Below are 12,617 nucleotides of genomic sequence, written 5' to 3'. Positions count from 1 at the left end.
TATGGGAGAGGGACCTTAGACTAATTTTCTCAAAATAATATGCTTAAAATAGCATGTGTTATTTTAATACATGTCAAACAAAATCGAAGTCTTAACTAAAATAGTCAACCTTTCAAACCAACTCAGCCTTCATTTGGCATAAATGGTTTTGGCTAAAATAATTATAAAAGGACAAAATAAATTAAAAAATTAATAAGACAAAATATCATATTCAAATCATATTTAGTTTTAATTTTTAAAAAATAATTTTCAAAAAATTTTGGGTGAAGCACCAATAAATCCCAAAATGTGATCTTGGAAACGGTTTAGTCATCCATTTTTTCTTATAAATCCAAAGATCCCATTAAAGTGAAAATTACATAAAAGAGTAGTCACTTATATGTTTGGGTTTAATTTTTTAGGGATAAAAGTGATTTTCTCTAAATGTAAAATTACACATTTGGGCAATTTAAACTATAGAAGTTTTGGATTTTCCCTCATTGTAGAACAAATCCCACATTACGAACAAAAACCTAACACTCTAATAACGTAACACTTTAATGTAACAAACTAAAAAACTCCTTAGTATATTTTTTCCAAATGTAACAACGTAACATTCTAAAAAAAATTCTTTGCTATACTTTTCCCAAACATAACGCTTCAATGTAAAAATAAAAAATAAAAAAATCTCAGTGTATTTTTCCTAAATGTAACACTCTAATGTAACATACTCCAATGTAACACACAAAAATACTTAAACAATTTCTCAGTATACTTTTTTCAAACGTAACACTCACAATTTGAAATTATGGGTTCGTTTGGTTTGTATTTTTGAAAAAATTTTGGGAAATTTTCTCTACAAATAAGTTTTTAAAAGTAATTAAACCAAACAAATTTTTCCAAAAAAATTTCTCAAAACTTGTAAACCAAACAAGTTTTCCAAACAAATCTCTTTCTCGCACACATCAAATCAATCACTTTTTCCAAAACTCTCTCTCAAAATAATTTTTCAAAACATCTTTTGAAAAAAATCAAACCAAACAACTTTTCGTACTTTTTATCTCTAAAACACATCTCTCAAACACAAACCAAACATATATTTGTTCAAAACTTACTAAGGAATATTTGTACTCCTTTTGGAATGGTTTGAAAAATCTCACATTTTTTTTATTTATTTTTTTTGGTTACATTGGAGTATTATGTTTAGGAAAAGTACACTGAGAATTTTTTTTTTTTTTTTTGTTACATTAGAGCGTTACGTTTGGAAAAAATATACTAAAGTGTTTTTTTGTGTGTTACATTAAAATGTTACACTAAGAAATTTTTTTCAAACGTAACACTCATAGTTTGAAATTATACATTTGTTCAAAACTTACTAAGGAATATTTGTACTTCTTTTAAAATGGTTTGAAAAATCTCACATTCTTTTATTTTTTATTTTTTTTATATTACATTGGAGTGTTATGTTTAGGAAAAGTACACTGTAAAGTTTTTTTTTTTGGTTACATTGGAGCGTTACGTTTGGAAAAAATATACCAAAAAGTTTTTTGTGTGTTACACTAAGAAATTTTTTTGGAGTGTTATATTGAAGTGTTACGTTTAGAAAATGTACACTAAAGAGTTTTTTCGTATGTTACATTAGAATGTTATATTAAGGAGTTTTTGTGTATTACATTAAAGTGTTATACTAAGGAGTTTTTTAAAGTATTAGATTAGAGTGTTACATTTAGAAAAGGTACATCGAGAAATTTTTTTGTATGTTACATTAGATTGTTACACTAAGGAGTTTTTGTGTGTGTTACATTAGAGCATTACATTAAGGAGTTTTTTTGTGTTTTATATTAGAGTGTTACGTTTGGAAAAAAATATATTAAGGAGTTATTTTGTATGTTACATTAGAGTGTTATAATAAGAAATTTTTGTGTGTGTTACTTTAGAGTGTTACATTAAGGAGTTTTTTTGGAGTGTTACGTTAAGAAAAAATACAGTAAGAAGTTTTTTTTATTGTTTACATTAGTGCTACGTTTGGATGTTAATTAATGTTAATGTTACAATAGGGACGAACATCACAAAAAGGAACAAACACCACACTAATAACACCACAAATGGATGTAACATCATCCACCTACATATTATTCCACTAAATCCCTATAAAAAAATAGAAACGTAAAAACTTACATTACTCACACTAGGGGTGGGCAACGGTTTATCCGAACCGCTCAAACCGCCCAATCCGCCCAACCCGCATATAAATGGGCGGTTTCGCAAACATAATGCGGGCGGATGCGGTTTGAAATATGACAAATTTGCGGGTTGCGGGCGGGTCGCGGTTTAAACCCGCAACCCGCAAAAACCGCCCGCACTTTAATTATTATTATTATTATTTTTTTATATACCAACTTTGTAACTTTTACAGGAGCACCATTGTATTCTCTATGACACTAGGATCCTTATTTTTAAGTATTTCTCAACTTTCTTAATGCCGTAGAATTATCAAGTCCTAAACTTGGTTTCTTATATGATTTTCATTGGTGATTCATCCACTTTTTCCTAATAAAATTTTCTTTTTAATGGTCGATAGAACTTATAGTTTGATTATCGATTACTGAATTGGCAATTCTAATTGAGTACAACCTTTAATGCATTGATATACATTTCTTTCATGGCAAAAATGTTAGTGTAGGGTCTCTTTGTTTTGGGTACTTTCATTTAATGCATTGACATTCAATTTTTATTTGTAAACTCATCAAAAAATTGTTATCACAAATATATAAAATGAATCTGATGTCTAAATTCGCTGGGAAAAAAAAACTCGAAAATTAATTTTTAAAGAAAAAAGTGTAAACCGCAAACCGCCCGCAACCGCCCGCACATTTGCAAACCCTATCCGCACAAACCGCAAACCGCACTGCGGGCGGTTGCGGGTTGACTTTTTCCCAAACCGCATAGATGCGGGCGGGTCAAAACCGAACCGCAAACCGCATAAAACCGATCCGCGAACACCCCTAACTCACACACATCCAACATTAGGAAAAAAAATCTAAACAAAATCACACACAAGAGCAAACAAATAAATTTTCAAACTCTCAAATCAAGGAAATATAACATATCCAAAATAAAAATGACAAATTAATTTGAAAAAAAAAATTCTAGAATGGGTTGTTTGGGATGATCTAAATAAGTGTAATTTTTGACTTTTTATGAAATATGAGTTGGATATGGATTGGGTTTGAAGTGATGTGTTAGAGAGGTAATGTGACTTAAATAAGATGATGTGACTTAAATATGATAGTGATTTTTTGACTTTTATAGATCATGTTAAACAAAGCCTAAGGGGTTATTTGGGATGAACTAAGGCCTAGTTTGGCTACTGCCAAAAAAGTGCACTTATGTTATCTTTTTATTTTTTTTGGGTTACATCAATCAACATCTCCTCTCTACTTTTTCTACACATAATACAAAAAAAGTCAAAAAGTACACTTATTTAGTCTTTCCAAACTAGGCCTAAATAAGCGAGTCCGGATCTCCTGCCGTAGTTTCCTGCCATACTTTCCTGCCGTGGTAAAAAACGACGTCGTTTTTTACCAACTCTCTCTCTCTCTCACTCACAGCTATGGAGTCTAGGAAGGTCGTGGGTTTGGACTGGTTTTGATGAAGACAAACCAGACAGCCTCTGCATAAAACCATCTTCAGAGACAAATCATTCAAATTAAAAAAATCAATCCTTGAAAGATCATTCAAAAAATCAATTTTCAAAGACCAAAATAAGAAAATTTCCCTTTCATGTGACTTAGTTTTCTCCAAATCCAAACACACTGAACAGAAAATAAACAGCAAAATCCCATTTTGTAGAGCAAAAAGAATTAGACTTTCCCAAACACATAGAATTTTCAGTGATTAAACAAAAAAATTCTTGGAAAATTCAACTTTCCCATTAAAAAAAACAGAGAGAGAGAGAGAGAGAGAGAGAATGGGACGCCATTGTTGAAGCTCTGCCATGAGGAAAAAATAAAAAATTATACTATATATATGAAACCATCCCTATATATATATATATATGTATGTATGTATTGTATTATCAGATTTGTATGCATATAAAGATATATATATATACATATATATCTTTATGTATTATCAGATTTGGGTTTGTTCTCTGCAACCAAATCAGATTAGGGATGATGAGATCTGGTTCTCAAACTCTACCAATGGGGAGGACGAGCCTTCATCTCCGGCGTCTACGAGCCTTCATCTCCGGCGTCTTCTCTTCTTCTTCTTCTTCTTTTTCTTCTTTTTCCTCCTCCTCTATTCCTCCTCCTCTCTTTCTGTTGCCTCCCTTGTTTGTTAGGGTTTGGTTCTCAAATGTTTGAGAGAGAAAAGAAAGGGGAAGGAAAACGAAAATGAAAAAAAAAAAAAAAAAAAAGGTGCCAAAACGACGTCGTTTTGGCACCACCGCTGGAACAATTGCAGGAAACTACGGCAGATGATCCGGACTCTAAATAAGCGTACTTTTGTCTTTTTACGAAAAGATATGTAAAAAAATAGAGATGTGATATGACAAAAAAAAAAAAAAAGATAGAATATTTTTAAATCGTTAAGATTAACCAAAATGAAATAACTTTTTCCCAAAGATTTATGAATGATTTTTTTTTAAAAAAATTAATTTTTTAATTTCCGTATTTTAATGTTTTTAATCAACTTTTCAAACGAAAAAACTTATTACACCATCCCCACGGGTTCCCAATGTTGACCGAGTTGAGCGAGTCAGTGAGTCAGAAAAGTGTAAAGCATAGGACATGCTCTACAGTCCACACACACAGCTGAGTTGAAGCTCACAGAGCGCTGTCTCTCTCTTTCTCTCTCTGTATTTATATGCCATCTCTCGCTCGCTCTCTCTCTCTCTCTCTCACTCTTCTCTAAAGCGACTCCTTACGTAGTCTCTCTCTAAAAATAGAGACTCCTCCAGAGGGATAGTAGGGATGGGTTGCACGGCCTCGAAGCTGGACAACGAGGACACAGTGAGGCGGTGCAAGGAGCGGCGCCGCCTCATGAAAGACGCCGTCTGCGCCCGCCACCACCTGGCCGCCGCCCACGCCGACTACTGCCGCTCCCTCCGCATCACCGGCTCCGCCCTCTCAGTCTTCTCCTCCGGTGAACCCCTCGCCGTCTCCGACCAAACCCCCTCCGTCCTCCTCCGCACCCCCTCCTCCCTCTCCCACTCCACCTCCATGCCCCAACACCACCACAACAACAACAGCAACATCAACATCCCCCCCTCTCCCTCCCCTCCTCCTCCACCACCGCCTCCTCACTTCTCCACCGCTCCTTCCCCCACCATTGCCAGCTCCAAACTCCCCCACATCCTCTCCGCCTCCAGCAAATCCTCCTCTCGCCGCCACCACCAGCAAAGAAAACCCATCAGACTCCCTCACATTCTCTCCGAATCGAGCCTCTCTTCGTCCCCACGAAGCCACAACCCAGCTCGATCACCCCCAAACTACACATACAACGCAAATCCCACCTATTCAACCACTCCCTCTCAAGCTTCTTCCGCTTGGAACTGGGAAAATTTCTACCCTCCTTCTCCTCCCGATTCTGAATTCTTCCAACGCCGCCCCAACAACAACAACAACAACGATGATGACAAAGCCTCAACCTTCTCTGAATTCGACAAAGCCTCAACCTACTCTAATTACCAAAATCACCACCATAAGCACCAAAATCACAACCACATCGATGTCGATGATGGAGAAGAGACGGTGGTCAGAGAGGAGGTTCAGTACAGCGAATGGGACGACCATTACAACACCACCAGCTCTTCCGACGAAGAAGAAGATGAGGACAGAGATTCCAGATCTGAAATGGGTACACAGTCGAATTTCGGATCATCGGTACACAACGAACCCAGAGCTCAGCCGCCTGCTGCTGCGGCGCCGAAGTACTCTAAGTCTGAAAAGTCCGACGATGCGGGTTCTTCCGCCAGCTGGAACGCCGCCGGCAACGGCGGCGCCGACATGAAAATGGTGGTCCGGCACCGAGATCTAGCGGAAATCGTGGCGGCGATTAAAGAGTACTTCGACAAGGCTGCTTCGGCCGGAGAGCAAGTTTCCGAAATGCTCGAGACGGGTCGCGATCAATTGGATCGAAGTTTCAGACAATTGAAGAGTACGGAAAACAAAATCGATCATCTATTTTTTTGAAAAAAGTTGAATTTGATTTTTAGGGTTTTGAATTTTGAATTTTGATTTTCCAGAGACTGTGTATCATTCGAGTGGGGTTTTCAGTAACTTGAGTTCGAGCTGGACTTCGAAGCCTCCATTGGCAGTTAAGTACCGGTTTGAACCGGGTTCAATTGATGAGCCGGGCGGTTCTAAGAGTCTCTGTTCTACATTGGAAAGGCTATTGGCTTGGGAGAAGAAACTCTATCAAGAAGTGAAGGTATCAAATCTCATAATCTCTCTATTAGTTAATTGTAGTTATTGTCTTCATTATTTTGAATTAAGTTTGATTTTATTTTGTGGGTACAAAAGATTTGCCAAAATGTAAGTTTGGGTGATAATTTGGGTTGACATTACTTGCATTATAAATTTAATCATATGTAGCAAAAATTTTTGAAAGGTTCAGAGATAAATAATGATCCATTAAGTGTGTATTGTAGTTTTTGCTAAATAATATATGATATTGCCAAAGTATTTAATAATTTTTTGATATTTTGGTTGAAGTAAAAGGGATACAGTGTGGAACCCAACAATTTCTTTTGTGGGGCTGACAGTTTGACACCACTCATAGTACACCACATTGGATGATGGAAATTAGGAAATGACAAAAATGTCCCTTAAAGATAGTGGGAATTGGGGAATCCTATATCGACATTTTTGTCATTCTTGGTGAGGATCCTTTGCTTTCAATTTTTTTTCTGTCTTCTTGTCTTAATATACTTTCCATTATTGAAAATGTTGATTTTGAGAAATAATATAATAATTGAAAATGTGTTGAAACAAATAAAGAAAAGAGATTTAGGGACAAAAAGTCTCATGCTATTGTGAGTAATGTTAGTGATTTTGGATAGTTACTCATTGAACTAGCAAGAATATTTTTCAGTATTAAGGTTTGGTTTGACAATTGTTTTTTTTAGTATTTTTTTTTTCTTTTTAGAATCTTAAAAAGTTAATGTGATTGGTAATTGCTAATTTTTTTTTTTTTTTGTTAGTGGGAAAATTGCCTTTTTTTTTTTGTTGTTGCTTTTTTAGCTTTACCCGAATAAATTTTTGCTTTTGGAATTATTTTTAGTGATAAAAACAGCTTTTTTAGCTTTACCCAAACAGGGATTCCTTACAATTGTGAAATGACTACAATGCCTTTGAGTACTGGGCTGACAAGGACCACCTGTGCTGATCTCTTAGATTGGAACATGCTGCAAAACATATTTAAAGGTGTACTCTTTTAGGAACAAAAGTTTATGGTGTTTGTACTTATTTGGAAATAGGATAAATCTTTCTTGTTTTAGTGTTCTTAATGCTCAGTACCAAATGCAAAAACACCCATTTAATGAAAATAAAAATGGAAGATAAGAATTCTTGTATCCTGCAATTTATACTGGCAACTATGTAAGTCATTTTTCATTATTATACTGTACAATTGCAGATGAGTTTGTGTTGTTGCATTTTGATTGTGTCATGTTTTTTAATTTGTGGTTGATGAAATGTGGGAATAAATATTTTTTGTTAATGTGGCATTGAATTGATAATGAATGTAGGCTAGAGAAGGTGTGAATATTGAGCATGAAAAGAAGTTAGCTGCCCTACAAAGTCAGGAGTACAGAGGGGATGATGAAGTGAAGTTGGACAAGACAAAGGCCTCTATTAAGAGGCTACAATCGTTAATTGCGGTCACGTCTCAGGCCGTTGCCACCACCTCCTCTGCCACCATTGGTCTGAGAGACACTGAACTTGTCCCGCAGCTTGTTGATCTTTGTCATGGGTAAGTGATTTCTATTTTATTTTTATTTGCTGATATTTTAGAATCAATTGTATGCACACAGTGGATGATGACTCACTGTACAAATCAACTCTGTACTATAAAATTGTCAGAGTGGACAAATATCAACCACACTCAACACCACATTATATCCTGATTCACAAAACTAGTGACAATATTTTGAGTGGTCGTGATTTCTTGTCTCAAATATGAAATAGGGCGCTTGATGAATAAATCTCTGGACAAATGCAAGCAGTTCAAAAAAATTAAAACTACGTTTTTTTTTAATCATTTTCCCCTAAATTTCATATAGTTGTCTGAATTTTTTTCCTAAGAAATGAAAATGGTTTTCTATACTATGACTTTCCTGGATGCCTTTTTTTTTTTTTTTTTTTTTTCAAATTATAGTAAAATATAATAAAATCCTAAGTTTAGAGAAAATTTCTCCTGGCCAAATTCAAATTTATTAAGTTCAAAACATTATTCAAGTCTCACATCTTGAGTTTTAAAATAATCCCATTCTTTTTGCAAGTTAGTGCAGTTCCACAGGATGGGTATAGTGTATATATATTTGAGCTTTGGCAAATTCTTTCTCTGCACTGTGAATCTGTGATGTCTATGTTTTTTTTCTTATACATGATTAGTGGTCAACAAGTGACTAAAATTTCATCGCTGGGTAATGAATCATGACTGGTGAACATTTTTGCTGGGATGCTACCTGATTTCTCATGTAAAATAAAAAATGCTATTTTAGGTTGATGTCTCGTTCCAGTGTTTTTTGAAAAATTATGAACCTCTGTTCTGTATGTGGCTTGCAACTTGTTCCATCCCTTTGTAAGTAGCAATTACCTATTGCGGTGGTCCTCCTAAGATCTGTCCACCTGACTGGCTGCCTCTCTACAGTACAAGCCGTGGCCCCAACCTGACAGTTCTTTTGTATTTTGATCTACAAACTTTGGGCAATTACTGACCATAACTGGCCCAAAAAAGTAATTGATGGTTGGAGAGTTAATGGCGTTGGCTTTAACTGTGATATGACCCACCATTGTCCTGTCTCTAGATTAATTGATATTTTGCTAGGTGGGATATAATTGAAGTCAAGAATGATTTTATTGTTTGTTTAGTTTAGGCCTGTTTAGCAAATTACAGACTAAACGTACAGGGACACAACATGATTGTAGGATGACCAAGAAATGTAGCTGTTTAGACAAGCGACCGTAAATTCCTAGTTAATGCCAGAGTTGGAGAGTCACTCTTTGTGGAATAGATTGACCTATGAAAAAACCACTGTATTCCATTGTTGCATGGTGATAGCTACTTAGTCCAGAAACTCCACAGCCTGCAACCAAGGGTGGTGCATACCCTATTAGGGTTGGGCTTTTATTTTTAGATTTATGAGGCTTGGTTTAGAAACTCCCTATAATATCCAAAAAGTCACTAAAAAACTAAAAAGCCAAAGAACTATACAATAAAGTTAAAGATTCCATTTTCTTTCTATTTTTGTACTTTTAAAAAAGTCAAAAAAATCATTCCAAACATATTAGTTTTTTTCATCTAAAATAGCCTATTCCCAAACCAAAATTTTATAATTTAATTTTTAAAGCTTACAAGCGGATCGTAAGACTAAAAATAATGTCAGAACCATGAACTGTGCAACCAACCAAAAGCAGTTCAGATATACATAGTTTAAAATGAAATAAATATTAGTATAACTAAATTGCACATATATATACATATAAACCCATGTATATCAACATATTTATATTTTTTTTGATCGGTAGATGTTAGTTGTTAGTTGTTAGGTTAGCATTTATGGGAGAAAATCTCCTCACCTTTGGCAAAGCACCTAAATGCTTGCACTCCTTTAATTCAACTCCCTTGAGGGGAATTGAACTCGTGACCTCCGTAGAGACAAGCCCTAAGGCATGGTGGCTAACTAGGTTAGGCTTAGTTGGTTATGTATATCAATATATTTAGTTGATTTCTTTTTTTACTTTACAAAAATGATACCATTTCATGCATAATGCAATCAAAATTGAACCATAAGATTCACTGAATTTAAGATTTAATTGCACAAATTGAATTGTTTTGCTTGAAACTCGTATCAAATCGTATGAATGGAATCATGAATTGAAAGATTCAAACAAACATGGTTATGGTAATTTTGTTGATGGTGCTAATGGTATAGGTCAGGTGAACTGCTCAAGAAAATCCTAATTATCAACCAACTTTATTTGTGTGTTTTTTTTTTTTTTTTTTGAATGAATTTTTCTTTTTGAAACTGCCCTCTTTTGATTGGAATGGAAGCTAATTGTCCTTATATTATCAGTCAGATGATGCAAACTTCTTTAGTTCATGCTTCATGTGGTGTGATCTTATTGTTGGGCTGACAAATTAGACTAGCAATGCTGCATGAAACAACACAAATTCACGTAGTTGAAATAATGGATGATGCAGGTTCATGTACATGTGGAAATCAATGAACCAATTCCATGAAGTTCAGAATCACATTGTGCAGCAAGTGCGAGGCCTTGTGAACAGATCAACAAAGGGCGAGTCTACCTCTGATCTGCATCGACAAGCAACTCGTGACCTTGAGTCTGCTGTCTCAGCCTGGCACTCCAGTTTCTGCCGCCTAATCAAATTCCAAAGGGATTTCATTCGCTCCCTCCATGGCTGGTTCAAGCTGACCATCCTTTCCGTCAACAGAGAAGAAACCAACGACAACAACAGAGAACTGTCCGAGGTGTTTGCCTTCTGTGATGAGTGGAAACTTGCCCTTGATCGTCTCCCAGACACAGTCGCATCCGAAGCCATCAAAAGCTTCATCAACGTCGTTCATTCAATATCTCTGAAACAGACAGAGGAAGTCAAGATCAAGAAAAGAACGGAGTCTGCAGCAAAAGAGCTTGAGAAGAAAGCTTCAGCTCTGAGGAGTATAGAAAAGAAGTACTACCATTCGTACTCCATGGTTGGCATCGGGCTTCCTGATACTGGACCTGATAATGGCCATGCCTTAGATGCTCGAGACCCACTTGCTGAGAAAAAATTAGAGCTTGTGGCTTGCCAAAGGCGAGTGGAAGATGAAATGTTGAGGCACTCTAAGGCTGTGGAGGTGACCAGAGCAATGACGCTGAATAACATTCAGACCGGCTTGCCAGGAGTTTTCCAAGCCATGACCAGTTTTTCGGCCTTAATTATGGAGGCACTTGAGACAGTGTGCGCGCGATCTTACGCGATTAAATAGATCAGAACCTAGTAGTCTTAATAGTAATGTTATTTTTTATTTTTGTGTTTTGGGTAAGTTGGAGATGGTGAGTGGACTGGGACTATGAACCAGTGGGCTTTTGTTTTTTTTGTTAATTTTTGCCCCCTTTTTGTTTGTTGATGTGTAGATATATGGAATTTTTGAGGTTTTGTCATATCCTTTTTTGTTAGTTGGGGAAGGGAAAGGAAAGGAAGGGAATGGGAATGTATGTTTCTGTACAGGAAATTGCTTGGCATTGTTGTATGAGAATGAGAGGTTTCACTTTTTCAGCAATGAATAAATGTCCTTTTTTGTGAAGTGAAACTGTTTTCTTCTCTTATATACTTGTTCTATGTCACTTGTATTCATCTCTTTTCAGTCATGTATTCACCTCTTTCATGGTATGGCACACCACCGGATAGGGTTGTCTTTTCGTATTCTACCCGGTTTGTGCTTATGACATGTTCGACTAGATTCTTCTTGTATTTGAATTTTAGTACGTATTATGGGTTATTTTGGAAGTTATGAGATTAAAGCGACTTCTTATTACAAATGGCTTTGAGAGGGAGAGAGAGAGACGACTGCACTTTATATTTTCTCTTTCTTTGATAGTGAAATTTTTGTCACTCTTCACCCGTGAATGTAGGTTTATATAGTCAAATCAATTATATTTTTGTGTTCACGCCATTGTTTTGTTTTACTTTTTCATTTTTATTTATTCTGTCATAACAAGTAATAATTTCTTGAGTAATGTCCCAACGACTTAAAGGTTCCGTTTGGTAGAGCTGTGAGAAAGTGATTATAACTTATAGTTTAACAATTTATAACTTATAATTGTGAACATAAACTGATTTTTGACTTATAAATTAAGGTTCTCCTCCCCCCACTTAAAGAATAAATTGTTTTTTGACTTACAAAAAGTTATAAGCTGTATTGTTAAGCTGAATCAAACATATCAAAATAGCTTAAATTAAGCTAAAAGTTGAAATAAGCTGGAAATAAGTCCTACCAAATAGGACCAAAGAGCTACACGATTGTTTGGGACTCACCCTAAGTGTAGGAGTCAAGCAACCGTGTTTTCTATGATTCTTGGAGCCATTTGTCTCAAGAGCATCACATAATTATTTGTTTTTTTTATAAAAGAAGGTTTCCACTTAAAACTGTTAGGCAAATTATATTTGTGTATTATCTAATGTGACCTCTGACATACTATTAACTATACAATCCCGATTGGTAGCTCGAGAGAGTGTGGCCCGAGTTTGGCTCGACAGTAAAACGACGTCGTTTGGTGTGTGTTGTTTTTTTTTCTCTCTTCTTCTTTTTCGCGTTTTTCTGAAGATAAAGAAGAAAGAAGAAGAAGAGAAAGAAGAGGAAGGAGCTGGCGCTGCTGGGTTTCATCATCAACAACAAAAAAAAA

General features: G+C 35.6%; 1 protein-coding gene across 1 annotated transcript; it reads left to right on the top strand.

Annotated features, from left to right (window-relative positions):
* The first annotated feature begins 4,731 nt into the window (after positions 1-4,731).
* On the top strand, positions 4,732-11,518 carry LOC114319590 (nitrate regulatory gene2 protein). Its single transcript, XM_028266611.2, has 4 exons — positions 4,732-6,141; positions 6,230-6,414; positions 7,733-7,956; positions 10,411-11,518. Exons 1-4 carry the CDS (start codon positions 4,956-4,958, stop codon positions 11,198-11,200), a joined length of 2,385 nt encoding a protein of 794 aa, XP_028122412.2. The 5' UTR covers positions 4,732-4,955; the 3' UTR covers positions 11,201-11,518.
* Positions 11,519-12,617: the final 1,099 nt, after the last annotated feature.

The sequence above is a fragment of the Camellia sinensis genome, chromosome 5 (assembly GCF_055761805.1).
Source record: "Camellia sinensis isolate YWXY chromosome 5, ASM5576180v1, whole genome shotgun sequence".
NCBI classification, from domain to species: Eukaryota; Viridiplantae; Streptophyta; class Magnoliopsida; order Ericales; family Theaceae; genus Camellia; species Camellia sinensis.
This window is presented reverse-complemented; position numbering and strand designations above follow the sequence as displayed.

Coding starts and splice junctions, on each gene's coding strand:
- LOC114319590 (XM_028266611.2), top strand. CDS start 4,956: ATGGGTTGCACGGCCTCGAAGCTGGACAACGAGGACACAGTGAGGCGG. Junction 6,142..6,229: donor AAGTTTCAGACAATTGAAGA/GTACGGAAAACA, acceptor TTGATTTTCCAG/AGACTGTGTATCATTCGAGT. Junction 7,957..10,410: donor CTTGTTGATCTTTGTCATGG/GTAAGTGATTTC, acceptor TGGATGATGCAG/GTTCATGTACATGTGGAAAT.